The 15,881-nt window shown below is 44.4% G+C and overlaps 1 protein-coding gene across 5 annotated transcripts in view; it reads left to right on the top strand.

Moving 5' to 3' along the window:
- The window catches only part of LOC118549667 (zinc finger protein 256-like), a 58,681-nt gene extending 43,155 nt beyond the window's left edge, over window positions 1-15,526 (top strand). For 2 of the 5 annotated variants that reach the window (XM_078062873.1, XM_078062872.1), the window contains one exon: window positions 3,962-8,030. In XM_078062873.1, coding sequence (XP_077918999.1) covers window positions 4,081-6,702 — 2,622 coding nt within the window. In that variant the 5' untranslated portion in view covers window positions 3,962-4,080 and the 3' untranslated portion in view covers window positions 6,703-8,030. Of the gene's footprint in view, window positions 1-3,961; window positions 8,031-10,664; window positions 12,091-12,197 lie in introns of those variants that run through there. The other 3 variants (XR_013444186.1, XR_013444185.1, XM_078062874.1) reach the window with 3 other exon arrangements.
- The last annotated feature ends 355 nt before the right edge of the window (window positions 15,527-15,881 follow it).

Here is a 15,881-nt window from a genome sequence, read left to right as displayed (position 1 = left end):
CTTAATATCAACCCTGTTAACAAATGTCAAGTGTATAATGTAATATTAGCAACTGGAGTCAATATGCTGTACATTACATCCTTAAACTTATCTTGGAAATGAAGGTGTATATCCCTGACCAACATCTCTGCATTCTCTCAGTCCTTAGGTTCTGGCATTCTACTCTCTGTTTCTGTAAGTGTGATTTATTTCTTTTGTTGAAGATTATCCATATAAATGATACCATACAGGGTTTGTGTTTTGCTGTGTGGCTTCGTTGACTAGCATAATGTTTTCTAGACTCATCCATGTTGTGGCAAGTGGCACTGCTGCCTTCTTTTTTATCGCTGAATATTCCTGCGTGTGTGTGTGTGTACTAAATGATCTTTGTCACTTTATTTCATTTATTTATTCATTTAAATACAGTTTATTTTTTTATTTTTTTTTACATAGACTCTGTGCCCAGTGTGGGATTTGAACTCATAACCCTGAGATCAAGAGTCACATGCTCTACCAACTGAGCCAGCCAGGCATCCCTTCTTTGTCACTTTATTTTTTATTGATTTATTTTTTAAAGATTTTATTTATTTATTTGAGAGAGAGAGCACAAGCAAGGGGAAGGAGCAGAGGGAGAGGCAGGCGCTTAACTGACTTAGCCACCCAGGCGCCCCCTTTCTTTGTCACTTTAAACACTCACACACACTTACTGATGTTTCCATATATTGGCTATGTGAACAATACTGCAGTGGATATGCATGTTCAGATACGTTGTGGAGATACTGATTTTGTTTCCTTGGGATACATACCTAGAAATGGCAGTGGTGGACTATATGGTAGTTGTATTTTCAATTTTTGGTGGATCTCCCTAATATTTTCCATAATGATTTCCCTATTTACGTTCCCAGCAGCAGTATTCAAATGTTATTTTTTCTGCACATCCTGACCAACATGTTACCTCTTGTTTTTTTGGTAATAGCCACTGTTAACACTAAGTAGGAGGTGATATCCTGTGGTTTTGGTTTTCATTTCCCTGCAGATTTGTGATTGTGAGCACGTGTTAGTCACTTGTACATCCTTTTCACACTTGTGTTTTTCTTTTTTAAAGATTTTATTTATTTATTTGACAGAGAGAGAGAGTTAGCGAGAGCAGGAACACAAGCGGGGGAGTGGGAGAGGGAGAAGCAGGCCTCCCGCCGAGCAGGGAGCCCGACACGGGGCTCGATCCCAGGACCCTGGGATCATGACCTGAGCTGAAGGCAGACGCTTAACGACTGAGCCACCCAGGCGCCCCAACACACTTGTGTTTTTCATTGGCTCTGGTGCAGCTTTTCAATTTGATATAGTGGTATTTGTTAGTTTTTCCTTTTGTTGTGTATGCTTTAGATGTCATATTCAAAAAATCATTGGCAGGAATAAGGTTAAGGAGGCTTTTCCCTATGTTTTTTTTTCCTAGGAATTTTAGGGTTTGAGGTCATCTGTTTAAGTCTTTAATCTATTTCAATTTCATTTCCATGTGTGCTATAAGATGGCAATCCAGGATCCTTGTTTTTTCATTTGGATATTCAGATTTCACAACAGTATTTTATTTTATTATTATTATTTTTTTTTTTTTTTAAGATTTTATTTATTTATTTGACAGAGAGAGAGATAGCCAGAGCAGGAACACAAGCAGGGGGAGTGGGAGAGGGAGAAGCAGGCTTCCCGCGGAGCAGGGAGCCCGATATGGGGCTCGATCCCAGGACCCTGGGATCATGACCTGAGCCCAAGGCAGACGCTTAATGACTGAGCCACCCAGGCGCCCCTATTATTATTATTTTTTAATATTTATTTATTTTAGAGAGAATCTCAAGCAGACTCCAAGCTTAGCGCAGAGCCCGATGTGGGACATGATACCACAACAGTGAGATCACGACCTTGGCCAAGACTAACAGTCAGACGCTTAACCGATTGTGCCCCCCAGGTGCCCCCTCATTTTTTAAAATGAAAACATATTTTATTTATTTGAAAGAGAGAGCAGGGAGGGACTAAGGGGGAGAGAGAGGGAGAAAGAATCTGAAGCTGACTCTGCACTGACCTGGAGCCCTATGCAGGCTTGATCACCACCACTGTGAGATCATGAACTGAGCCAAAATAAGAGTTGGAATCAACAGACTGAGCCACCCAGGTGCCCCTCAATATATTTGAAAGATTCATTTATTTGTTTAGGAGAGAGAGGTAAAGAGATCACCGCAGGGAGGGAGTATAGGGAGAGGGACATAGACAATCCCAAGCAGGCTCCGACCCTGAGATCACAACCTGAGCCAAAACCAAGAGTCGTAGCTCAACCAACTGTGCCCCCCAGGCTCCCCATAGATTTCACAGCATTATTTTTTTTTTTTAAGATTTTTTTTTTTTTTATTAGACTGGGAGAAAGTATAAGCAGGGGGAGCGGCAGGGAGAGGGAGAAGAAGGCTCCCTGCTGAGCCCACGTGGGGCTCGATCCCAGGACCCCGGGATCATGACCTGAGCCGAAGGCAGATCCTTAACCGACTGAGCCACGCAGGCACCCCAGATTTCACAACATTATTAAAGAGATTATTCTGCCCCAGTGTAGATTTTTGGCATAATTTTCAAAGATGAGTTCACTACATATATGTGCATTTACTTTTGGTCTCTTTATTCTATTGCCCTAGGGTTATTCCTGGTTTATGTGCCAGTACCCTGTTGTTTTGAATACTATAGCTTTGTAGTCTAGTTTGAAATCATAAATGTGCTGCCTTCAGCTTTGATCTCTCTCACTATTGCTTTGGCTTTAGCCTTTGGTGGACTTGGTGGCAGGGGTGCCAGTGTCCCCGTGGAGCCGGCAGCCGGAGTCTGTGCTGAGCAGGGACTGCAGCAGCACGCGCCCCATGGCTGATGGAGGTAGCCCCGGCCCTTGTCTCCCACCTACCCCACAGTCTCTGCTACAGCACGCTCCGGCTGTCTTTCCTGTGTGCTTGTGCCCTTGTTTATGCTCCACTGGGCCTCCTCAGTCTTCAGTGCACTGCTGAGCTCGCCGAGGTAATGCCGTTCACAGACAGCTGTTGCACTGATTTTTGTTGGGGTGAAGGATGGTATCTCCTATTCTCCCGTCCTGCTGCCATCAGTCACATAGGACGTTTTTCTGTGTCTGAAGTATCCTGATAGCTTTGGAACAGTTTGGTTGTCCACGTGCCCTGTTTTCCTTCAGTATTTCTATCCTCCTGGTATCTTGTAGTTGCTCAGGAGGGCTTACAGGGAGGAGCGCCTTGTGTATCAAAGCATGGACATGCTCCACACATGACGAGGTGGGCTCACAGGGGCTCTGTTCCTGGTGAATAGAACCTGGGGAAGGTGTGATATCAGGCCTGTGTTCAGACTATACTGGGCACCTTTGTTTCTTCAACCAGAATTTGGTGTGATTGCCAATGGCCACACCCCGTTTCTGTCTTTCCTTCTTCATTGTTGACAGTTTGTGGACTTCTGAATTCTACTCTTTGATAATTCCATGACGTCCAGTATAGGGGTAATTAATGCTTCTCGGGCATTCACGTCTCACAAATTTCTCTCACTACTATTTCTGTGTAGTATAACATTCACCCCTGAAAGTTTTACCATGACATATTCACATGCACTTAAAGTGACATTGAACAGCAGCAAATTTATTGGGATTGGATTTTCCTTCAGCCTTGTACTTAGACAGATATCACCAGCATAATTAGTCCTACGCTAACTTGTGGGAAGAGAAGTAAGGTTTCGACCCTGGCTCTCTTCCTTGTGTCATACCCTAGTTTCCCATTCTCCTAGTGAGCTGTCCACATTACTTTGACTATCAGGGCCCAATAATGCGCAGCAACCACTACAGCTGTTTTCCATCTCCAGTGTCTGGAAAAGCATGCCTAGGTGAGACCCATGCATATTATGTGATGGGCTCACCCCTTCACTATTGTCAACACAAATTTCACCAGCGCTTCTTTGCCTTCAGGTTGTTGCTGTGGAGCAGAGGATGAGGAGGCACCCTTTGCCCAGAGCACTTCTGTAGGCGTGTCACAGACCAGGACGCCCAAGGCAGCTCAGTCTTGCCGGAAGACCCACCCCTGTGAGATGTGTGGTCCAGTCTTGAGAGACATTTTCCACTTGGCTGCGCATCAGGGAAAAGAAAACAGCCAGAAACTGTTGAGGTGTGGGGCCTGTGGGAAACAATTTTATTTCAGTGTAAAGTTTCAGCAGCAGCAGGAGCAGCACGTGGGTGCAGAACCCTTCAGAAGCCGTGTGGACAGGGCCTCTGTTGTGAAGAGCTGGGGATTCCATGGTTCAGGAAAGCCCCTTACCTGTGGAGAAGTTCAGAAGGACTTCCTGTCTGGCTCAGGGCATCTGCAGCAAGAGGCCACTCATACTGGGGAGAAGCCACACACGGTCACCCAGTGCAGGGCAACTTTACAAAGCAGAAAAAGTTATGATACTTGGGGAGAATGCAAGAATGCGTTTGGTCCCACACATTCGCACGTTCAGGACCAGGGTGTCCACCTTGGAAGACGGTCCTTTGTGTGCAATAAATGTGGGAAAACATTCAGGTATAAATCTTTATTTGCTATACACCAGACGTTCCATACTGGAGAAAGAGGTTATACGTTTAGCAAATACGGAAAATTCCTTAGGCATTGGTCAGCTTGCAGTCAACATGAAAAGACTCATACTCTGTTCAAGCAGTACATGTGCAGCAAATGTGGGAAATCCTTAAGCCAGAAATCTGGCCTCATTCATCCCCAGAGATGGCACAATGGAGAAAAGAGTTATGTTTGCAGTGGATGTGCAAAATCTTTTATCCATAGATCAGTGTTGATTACCCATAGGGTTCACCCTGGAGAAAGGTTTTATAAGTGTCGTGGCTGTGCAAAATCTTTTTCTACTATGTCTGCCCTTGGTTATCATCAGAGATCTCACACTAGGGAAAGACCTTATGAGTGCAGTGAATGTGGGAAATCTTTTACCACTTGTTCTAACCTCCGTTGTCACCAGAGAGTTCACATTGGAGAAAGGCCCTATGAGTGCAGTGAATGTGGTAAGTCCTTTGTCCGAAGAAATATCCTCAAACTACACATAAAGATTCACTCAGGTGAAAGGCCTTACAAGTGTAACGAATGTGGGAAATCTTTTAAGTGGAAGTCAACATTGATTAAACACCAGAGAATTCACACAGGAGAAAGGCCTTACGAGTGCAGTGAATGTGGGAAATCTTTTAGCACTAAGTCTGTCCTCCGTGATCACCAAAGAGTTCACACTGGAGAAAGGCCTTATGAGTGCAATCACTGTGAGAAATCTTTTACCACCAAATCGGCCCTCCATTATCACCAAAGAGTTCATACCAGAGAGCAGCCTTATGAGTGCAGTGAATGTGGCAAGTCGTTTGTCCAAAGAAGTAGCCTCAATATACACATAAAGGTTCATTCAGGTGAAAAGCCTTATAAGTGTAATGAATGTGGGAAATCTTTGAAGTGTAAGTCAACATTGATTAAACACCAGAGAATTCACACAGGAGAAAGGCCTTATGAGTGCAGTGAATGTGGGAAATCCTTTGCTACTAGTTCTGTCCTTCATTCTCACCAGAGAGTTCACACTGGAGAAAGGCCTTATGAATGCAGTGAATGTGGGAAATCTTTTACTGGTATTTCAGGACTCCACTATCACCAGAGAGTCCACACTGGAGAGAAACCTTATGAATGCAGTGAATGTGGCAAGTCCTTTGTCCAAAGAAGTAGCCTCAATGTACACAAAAAGGTCCACTCAGGTGAAAAGCCTTACAAGTGTAATGAATGTGGGAAATCATTGAAATGTAAGTCAACATTCATTGAACACCAGAGAATTCACACAGGAGACCGGCCTCATGAGTGCCGGGATTGTGGGAAATCTTTTACGTCTAGATCTACCCTTCGTTCTCACCAGAGAGTTCACACTGGAGAACGGCCTTATGAATGCAGTGACTGTGGGAAGTCTTTTACTACTACTTCTCACCTTCGTTCTCACCAGAGAGTTCACAATAGTGAAAGGCCTTATGAATGCAGTGAATGTGGCAAGTCCTTTTGCCGAAGGAATAGTCTCAATGTACACATCAAGATTCACTCGGGTGAAAGGCCTTACAAATGTAATGTATGTGGGAAATCTTTGAACTATAAGTCGACGTTCATTCAACACCAGAGAATTCACACAGGAGAAAAGCCTTATCTGTGCAGTGAATGTGGGAAATCTTTTAGTTATAGCCGTGCCCTCCGGTATCATCGTCAAAGTCACCTTGCAGTAAGTCCTTATGATTGTAGTGATTGTGGGAAATCTTTTACTTGTAGTTCTTACCTCCGTGATCACCAGAGAGTTCACACTGGAGAAAGGCCTTATAAATGCAGTCACTGTGGGAAAACTTTCACTTCTCGTTCCCTCCTCCGTTCTCACCAGAGATTTCACACTGGAAAAAGGCCTTATGAGTGCAGAGAATGTGGCAAGTCCTTCTTCCAAAGAGGTGCCCTGAATGTACACATAAAGGTTCACTCAGGTGAAAAGCCTTATAAGTGTAATGAATGTGGGAAATTGTTGAAGTACAAGTCAACATTCATAATACACCAGAGAATTCACACAGGAGAAAGACCTTATGCTTGCAGTGAATGTGAGAAATCTTTTATCAGTTATGGTGCTCTCAGTTACCATCACAGAGTTCACATTGGAGAAAGACATTAGGAGTACTGGGGATGTGGGAAATCTTTCAGCTAAATTTCCAGTCTCATTCAAGATGAGAAAGTACGCAGTAAATAGTGTCTTTATGGGTAGTAACATGAACTAAATGGTTCTGTTCACTGATGTTGATATGTTGACTCCCTGTCCTCTAATGCAATAGGAGTAGCAGGTGATGTCTTTGGGAGGTAATTGATACTAGAATGGATCATGTGTGTGAATTCTTAATGAATGGTTTTAATGTCTTCTAAGTATTCTGAGACAGCTTGCTTCCCTTGTCAATCATGTGAGGATCCTTTGGGGAGATCTATAAATCCGGAAGCTGGTCCTCACCAGACACAAAACCAGACCGTATGGGGAATGTTATGGGAGATATCCAGCCTCCAGAAGTGAGAAATTTCTGTTGCTTACAAGCCACCCAGTTTATCATATTTTGTGAGAGCGGCCTGAGCTAAGACACATGTGAAGAATGTGGGTAATGTTTTGGGCAAAGATAACCGTTTCATGAAAATCCGAATTCACCTTGGAGCATGACCACATGAGTGAGGTGAAGGACACCAGTCCTTCAGCCAGACATCTGTCTTCATTCCACACTTCAGAGTTCACACTGCAGAAAGACTTTAAAATGGTGGAGAAGGTGATAGTTCCTTCCTTAGTGTATTATGCTGGGAGAACCTTATGAGGCAGCCACCTTCCTGAATTGAGTTTTGTTCACCTGCCTGTCCACAGTGGAGTGACTTCCCGTAAGTTCCAGCTATTTGAGAAAGTTCAGAAGTTGTATTGGGTGTTCTGATGTGTCTGAAGTCATTGCTGGAAGTCACTGTCAGATTCTGTGACAGAAATCATTTCACCTCTGCCACCTGGATGGTCCCAGTAACGAACATCTGTCACCACCCAGCTTAATGACGCTGACCACTTTGCTTTGTCGTTTGCTGATGGAAGTTATGGGTACTGGGATCTCCTCATTGCCTTCTAAGTTAGTGCATGGATGTGACCCAGTGTTGACCCTCCGTACCCCTTGAGTTCTGGATGGTGTTTTGCAGAGAAAGAGTAAATATTTTAGGGACGTTGTTAGTCTCCTGAGGATTGTGATAAATCTTTGCAGCTTCTAAGTCAGCAACACAGGAATTGGGTGCTATGTGCTGCTCTGGTTTATGCATTACTAAATGCCTTTTTTGTTTAATTACCATTAGTCTTAGGTGTTAAATTCACTTTAAGGGGTGATGTGAAATTAGAATTGAGCTCTGCCAGACATAGGAGTGAACAGAGTTCATTGCCACCCAAACTTACTGTGTCTCAGAGTGGATGATTGCAAATAAATAATACAGAGGTCAGTTCTGCTCTCCAGCTTGGGCTTTAATTTGCGTTAAAACTCAAGACCTTTGTTATGGGCTGAATTCTGTACCTAACATTCATATGTTAAAGTTGTAACCCCCCGTACGTCACAATGTGACAGTGTTAGCTACAGCATCTTTAAAGAGACCATGAAGTTGAAATGGGTTATTAGGATGGACTCTTAGGCAGTATGACTGGCTTCATGATAAGAAGAGATGAGGATACAGGCACACACAGATGACCATGTGAAGACAGGGAATCCCCAGATCTAAGCCAAGGACAGAGGCCTCAGAAGAAACTAACCCTGCTGACACCTTAGGTCTAATTTCTAGACTCCAGATTTGTGGGAAAAATAAATTTCTCTTGTGTAATCACCCAGTGTGGGGTCCTGTGTAATATCAGTTCTAGCTAATACAGCCTCCCGGGATCCACATCTGGGTTTTGTGGTCTGGATGCTAGCAAGTTTTGTGTGCTCAGAGGTCACCGTGAAGAGGGAGCAGTTGAGACCATTCCAGTGCTTGTGGAAACAACAGGAATATTTTGCTTGTCCACAGCTGATAGCACAGGATGCCAGGCGCTGTTGAGTGGAATCTCTACCCCAGATCCTTCAAAGGAGCCTTGTGACCTGATGTACAGTATTCACTTGTAACACCACAGGGGCAGGGGAACTGTAATTGGTAATCTAGATGATTGGGCAATTAGGGAGTAGAGGAGAAATCAGCCACCTAAGGTGGTGTGTATCTCTTAAAAAAGTGTATCCACAGATGCTGTAGTGACTGGCTGGGCAGGATCAGTGTGCACAGAAATTCTTCACTTTCAGATACACTTACCCTGTGTGACAGAGGTCCTTGTCATAAAATAATCCAAAAGTCTCTGAATTCTTCTATCCTCTGTGGTGCTAACATGTCAAGGCCATTGTGACAAGTGAAGGCAGGAAAAAGGTAAAGACAAGGGAGAATTCATCCTCCAGGGATGTAGCTTTTGTGACCCTGTCCGGCCAGTATGCTTGTTGGTATCCTAAAGGACTGTGGCAGACACCTGTTCTGAAACATCCTCCTCCCACGGTGTCTCCCAGGTACTCCCCAGCCTCTAGGGCTAAAAAAGCAGATCTTTCTGGAGGTGGTGGTGCAGAGTCCTACACCTATTAATGGTTTCTCCTGAAGATCCGTTTCTGTCCCAAAGTCCTTAAATAAACATTTCTCTTCTAGGTGGACTTCTCAGCCTTTTTCTTTGGCCTGAAGGCTTGGAGGTCGTTTTGCATATATGTCCCTTTTATTCAACACTACTGTTTTCTTCTCTGGATGTGTACCACTATTGATCTCTTCATCTGTTTGGAGCATGTGGGTTATTTCCAGTGTTTCCCTTTCACAAACAAATCCCTCTATATATTTTCATTATAATTCCTTATGTGGGTAGAGGTTTCATTTCTCTTCTGTTAAAACTTAAAGCACAATGGCTAAGTCACAGGTAGGTGAGTGTTAACATTTTCATGAAAGGGCCAAAATGGGATGTGAAGTGTTCACTACTGCATTCCCACCAGGCATGTATGAGAGCTCCAGTATGTCCAGTCCCTGCCAGCACTTCATAGGGCGTCTAATGACAGTCCTTTTAGTATGTGCATAGTGCTATGTTGTAATTGCATTTCCTAAGGATTGACTTTCAGCATTTTTTCTTGTGTTTATTTACCACCTGTATGTGTTCTTTGGTACAATTTCTGTTTGTACCATTTGCCTGTTTTCTTTGATGTGATTATGGCTAGTTCCCTTTTCAATTACAAATTAGCCATGCACACAACAAAGGTAAATGTTGAAATTTTTCTCATTCTTACATGGTGTGACATTTTTCTTTATGTTGTCATGGTACTACTAAAAGGCTACTTCTTCATAACTACTTCAGATTTTTGTGGCCTACTCATTGTCATGGACCAAAACACTTCACGTGTTTAAGTCTAGGGTACATTCATTCCATTATGTCATCATTTTCTTTTTTTTTTTTTTTTTTTTTTTAAAGATTTTATTTATTTATTTGACAGAGAGAGACACAGCAAGAGAGGGAACACAAGCAGGGGGAGTGGGAGAGGGAGAAGCAGGCTTCCCGCAGAGCAGGGAGCCCGATGCGGGGCTCGATCCCAGGACCCTGGGATCATGACCTGCGCCGAAGGCAGACGCTTAACGACTGAGCCACCCAGGCGCCCCCCATTATGTCATCATTTTCTTAAGTCCAGGCCTTCAGAAGAACAAAAATCCATCCCTGCTCTGTAGTGTTTTCCAATTTCCAGAGTGTAAATTCTCCCATTGTGAGAGTGGGATATTCTCAGAGAAGGTGCTGAATAACTGTATGTGGGTGTTTGGTGGAAAACCACTCACTGTGGGGGCTGTGAGCTGGCTGGAGGTCTGCAGGAGCCTCTCAGGCAGGGGACCTTAATCCTGACAGGCCAGAGGGGAGGGACGTCCCTGAACACCCTGACTGGTGATTGAAAATCTGGCTGGTCTCACGTTAGTAGTGACAAGGTTGTCGTGTACACCCACTCAGGTCAGAGTTGCTTCCTCCGATTCCACCCAGTACACTGGGAGAAATTCTCACCGTGGGACACCAGCCTCCAAGTGATTTAATTTCTTCTCTTTCTGTAATAGTTGACTGCTGGTCCCGAAAGAGTCGACATTCATCCGAGCATCTCACCACCGCTCTGGGCTGTGTTCCCAGGCAGCTGTCTCAGAGGAAGTCCGCTGGGCCCAGGGAGGTGATGGGTCACTGGGCCACTTCCGGCCTTCCCCTGGCCAGGAAGGACTGGGAGCCAGGTGGGCGTGGCCTCTCCCAGAAAAGACGGGGATTCCCTCCTGTTTGGGGCCTCGCCCAGAAGATCAAGAGTCAGTCCAGGCCTCCCTCTTCACCCGAAGGAGGGTCCCTACCAGAAGGAAGAGGGTCCCTGGGTCAGGTGTGTGGCAACCTGTGGAGGCCTTACCCCCACACACACACACACATATGTGGGATCAGGGTCTCATTTCGGGGACATACCAGGAAGGGGCCTGCAGGGGGCCCTGGTGCCTGGTGGGAGGGCAGGGCAGAGACAGAGGAGTCACTTGGAAGTTATTGGAAGAACCCTCTGCGTTAAGTACCTGTACTTCACTGGAGAGGAAGTTCCCACCATCAGTCGTTAAGGCAGTGCCCTGCCCAGAGCTCTGGCCATTCTTGCCCCTCAGGGACACAGCACAGTCCACAGTTGAGTCCTCCATTCTTCCCACCAGCACTATCATTACCTCTCTGGTGCTGATGGGTGTAGAAGTCTGGACTAAACTCAGCGGATTAGGTTGTCCACAGTTATCTTAAGGGGAAAAAAAAAAAAAAACCTCAGGTGCAGATTTTTCAACAAATTACAACTTTGGGGCACCTGAATGGCTCAGTCAGTTAAGCCCTTAGGCTCGGGTCACAATCTCGATGTCCTGGGATTGAGCCCTGCTTTGGGCTCCCTGCTTAGTTGGGAGTTTGCTTCTCCCTCTTCCACTGGCCCTCCCCCTGCTTGTGCTCTCTCTCTCTCAAATAAATAAAATATTTTTTAAAAAAAACCCAAAAACAAATTATGACTTTGTTGTAGTGTTGGGGCATGGGGGTGAAAGAGCACCTAGCCTGGGGGTCCCAAACAGACTAGGTTTGGCCACTCCCTGGTGACAAAATCCAAAGTCAGAGAAAGCAGTGGTGGTAAACAAGAAAGGAATCTCAGGGAGCCCAACACAGAGAAGACCATGGCCGAACCTCTCAATGATTGTCTCCAAAGGGCTGAGAACACTTCCAGGTTTATAGAGGGAAAACGTGGGGCCAAGGTGGATGGGTACATGCAGGTAGGCAGTGAAAGTCAAATAGATCATTGTCCTGGAGTCGGTCATGGGTGGGGACTTGCTGGCTCAGGGCAATCCTTAGTGCTCGAGGGGGTAGTTTTTGTTCCCATCGGGATGCCTTGCCTTCCATCGGAGTCTAGAGACAAGATGGAAAGAAGAACCCGACTAGAAAGTTTGAAGTCAAAATGGGGGCAGCCAAGGTCTTCTTTCAGTTCTAAGAAAAACGGTATGTATGGGTAAAGCCAACTCAGGCCCTCGGGCGACCTAGTAATCTTAAGGTTAAACAAGTACCCTTAGCCTACATGACTGATTTACTTTTCTGTTTATCTATAGACCATGCAATCTCTCCTAGAAAGAGCTGGGAACTTCTGAATGCCACAAAGCAAAACAGACCCTCTTGTACAAACCCCAGGTCCTAAGGAACCGGACTCCCTTGTACAACCTCCCAGCACCGTGACAATATAGCTAGCACATCGAGTCTGCATGTAGTCAAGAAGTGTTAAAGACTGTTATCCCTTTACTGGTTAGCTGCCCTAAACTCCTTTAAAAACCCCTGGGTGAGGCAGAAACCTTGGAGTTGGCCTTTGTACAAGAGTCCGCCTTCTCCGCAGGTGGCCAGCCTTCCAAATAAAGCTCATTTTCCTTTCCAGTCAAGACTTCTCTGTTGAGTATTGACTTTTGGAGCGCTAGGCAACCGAAACTGGGATTTGGTAAAACGTGTTTGAACACAGGCACAGACACAGGGCAATCCATCCATTTGCCAAAGCGATTCTAAAAGGATATTATATGGGGCGCCTGTGTGTCTCAGTCAGATAACAGTCCACCTCTTGATGTTGGCTCAGCTGGTGATCTGGGGATTATGAGATCAAGCCCAGCATTGGGCTCCATCCTCACTGTGGTGTCTGCTTGAGTTTCCTCACTTCCTGTCCATCTGCCCGTTCTACTGCTCACGCTCGCTCTCTTTAAATTAATTAATTAATTAATTTTAAAAAATCTTAGAAAAAGTATACCATACTGCAAATATTGTTTTTCTGGACCAGGCACAGTGGTTAAAGGTTTTTCACTTTTTATGTTCATAAAGGAGCACTTACCCACTAATAAAGTACAGTAAATCAGACATTCTAGACATTACCTTTTTCAAAAAAGACTTTATGTATTTATTTGAGAGAGAGAGAAAGAGAGAGCAAGCACAGAGAACGGAGGTCAGAGGAAGATGGACAAGCAGACTCCCCGCTGAGTAGGGAGCCCCGATGCAGGGCTCAATCCCAGGACCCCAAGATCATGCATGACCTGAGCTGAAGTTGGACACTTAACCAACTGAGTCATCCAGGCCCTCCTTTACACATCAGTTTTTAAATGAAGGAAACAAATGTGTACTGATAAATTTTACAGCCTGTATTCTGGAATCCTGCAACTATAGAGGAGATTCGTGTCAGTCACAAGAATATCAGGTCCCGGTCTTCAGGAACACAGGAGAACATGGAACATTCAACTGTGTGTCTATCTTACCCAGAGATGTCTTAAAAACTGACTCCTGGGCTACCACTATAGTGTCTGAGTCAGTAGGTCTGGCATGTGGGCTGAGAATGAACATTTTTAATGAGCTGACGTGAAGCTGATGGAGAGGGTCAGTGCAGAGATGAAACTGCGAAAACAGGTTTTTTATGGAAGGCCAGGCTGCCTCCCTCCAGGCTCCAGGACAGGAGGCTGTCGATGTACACACTGTGATGAGCAGCACAGCGAAGGGTTCTCATGCACAACTGCCGAGTGTCTCTGCAGTGAGCCAAGCAGGCCAAAGGCTTAAAGGGCTGGAGTCCCAGGGTCTCCACTGCAGAAGAGTCCACAGGAAGCCACCTAGGCACCTGCTTCTTTCGTGTGGAACTGCAAATCAACAAAGAGGCCACTAGGTGCAGGTGGCTCCAATGCCCTTCCACCTAGAGAGGCAAACTGAAACCTAACATTTATAAATGCCTCAATGTTAGGAAATCAAAACCTAAAAACATCCAATCACACACAGCGAACTATGTTGGGCTTCACAGTGAGCATGGAGCCTAGTTAAAATTTAAAAAAGCAAGGGGCCCACGGGTGGCTAATTCGATTAAGTGTCTGACACTTGATTTTGGTTGGGGTCATGACCTCAGGGTCTTGAGATCCAGTCCTGCGTTAGGCATGGAGACTGGTTAAGAATCTCTCTCTTCCTCTGCCTTTGCTCCTCTCCCCCTGCTTCATGGGCTCTCACTCTAAAAACAAAAACAAAACAAAAAAACAAAACCAGAAACAATTTGTGTTTCCCAAATAAGACAATTCCTTAAACTATAGCCAATCATATAACTTCTTTGTTGCTTCCCTTTTTGGTATTCCCCCCTTTTAAGATTTTATTTATTTATTTGAGAGAGAGAAAGAGAGCAAGCAGAAGCAGGGGGAGTGGCAGGTAGAGGGAGAGAGAGAAGCAGGCTTCCCACTGAGCAGTGAGCCCAATGCAATGCGGTACTCCCTCCCAGGCCCTTGGGATCATGACCTGAGCCAAAAACAGCCCCTTAACCAACTGAGCCACCCAGGCACCCCTTTTTAGATTAGTCTTCTCCCTAGTTTGGTTTGGTGTTGCCTGAATGGTTTTGGTGTTTGCTCAGATAAGCTCTTCGAAATTTTCATGTAGCTCACTTCATCTTTTAACAGAGCTAATAAAAATAAAAACCCACAGGACTCATCCTTGCTCAGTGGTGCTCTTATTAATGAGGGCTTCCTTTCTGCCCAGTGGATTATTACACCAACTACTCTCATCTCACAAAATCACCTCGTTTCCATCCCACCTGCCACATTTTAACACTGAATGTAAACTTGAGTTTCTGTTTTCATGTTTCCTATGTTTTTCTTGAACATAATACAAGGCATTTGAAGGCAGGACTACTTGTCTTGTGCCTGCATTTCTCCCATGCATCTACCAAAATTTCCTACAAACCCAGTATATGCTCAATGCACACTTGTGAGGCCAGTGAATACACATGACATATCGATTTCTCTTCATTTTAATTCTTATGGGCACTGTAAATGTCCTCTTCCCTCTCCAGGGTAGTCTGAAAATTAGTAAAGGAAACCACGTTTAAAATGAAGCTCTCCGGGGTGGGGGATGGGGTAGCTGGGTGATGGACATTAAGGAGAGCACGTGTTGTTATGAGCTCTGGGTATCATATAAGACTGATGAATCACTGAACTCTAATTCTGAAACTAATAATACATTACATGTTAATTAACTATATTTAAATTAAAAAAATTAAAATAAAGTAAAATGAAGCTCTCACAAAGGTAGGAATGGTTAATTAGCAGGAAAAAGGAAGATTATTTTTATCTTGACAAGGGAGGAAACTTTCACAGTAGGAATTTGATCTCCTGCTTTTAACAAAAAGAAGAATGAATGCTCCTTGCCCCAGCAACTACACACTAACCAGGGCATACAGCCAATGAATAATTATGACAACTGGAAACTCTTGTTCCTCAATGAACTTTTACTGAAAGCAAACCTCCCCAGTCTCCTCCTAAAACCTAATAAAAGCTGACTTTCCTTCTGTTTCTTCAGACTTTCCTGTGGTTTGCCCTACCATGCTTATCCCCAGTTGAAATTCCTCTGTTAATTCCTGAATAAACTCAGTTTGCTAGTAAAATAAGTGGCTATTTATTTTTAAGGATGACAGTAGCATTGCTCAATGTTTTCAGGAATGAAAAAGTTACATTTTGGAGATAAAAGCCCTCACAATGACCAGGCATATTGGTCTAGCAGAGTCACGTGCTCAATTTCATTCCATCTTTTCTCAGGCTTCTTAGAGCCTTCTCTAAAAGTTCTTTCAGGTCATAATGTTTTTGTAGCCTTTAATGATGTGTAGGGAGATGGAATGTGGGTTTCGCCATAGCCATTTCTACCATTGTCTTTAAACAACCTGATAAAGGTTAGAAACTGCTTTCCGAAATGTGCATTTTTCACCACTCTATTCTGAGATAACTTCAATTCCTAAAGTGACACTA

The sequence above is a fragment of the Halichoerus grypus genome, chromosome 15, assembly GCF_964656455.1.
Source record: "Halichoerus grypus chromosome 15, mHalGry1.hap1.1, whole genome shotgun sequence".
Classification (NCBI taxonomy): domain Eukaryota; kingdom Metazoa; phylum Chordata; class Mammalia; order Carnivora; family Phocidae; genus Halichoerus; species Halichoerus grypus.
The sequence above is the reverse complement of the archived record's forward strand: the minus strand, read 5'-3'. Positions and strand labels throughout refer to the sequence as shown.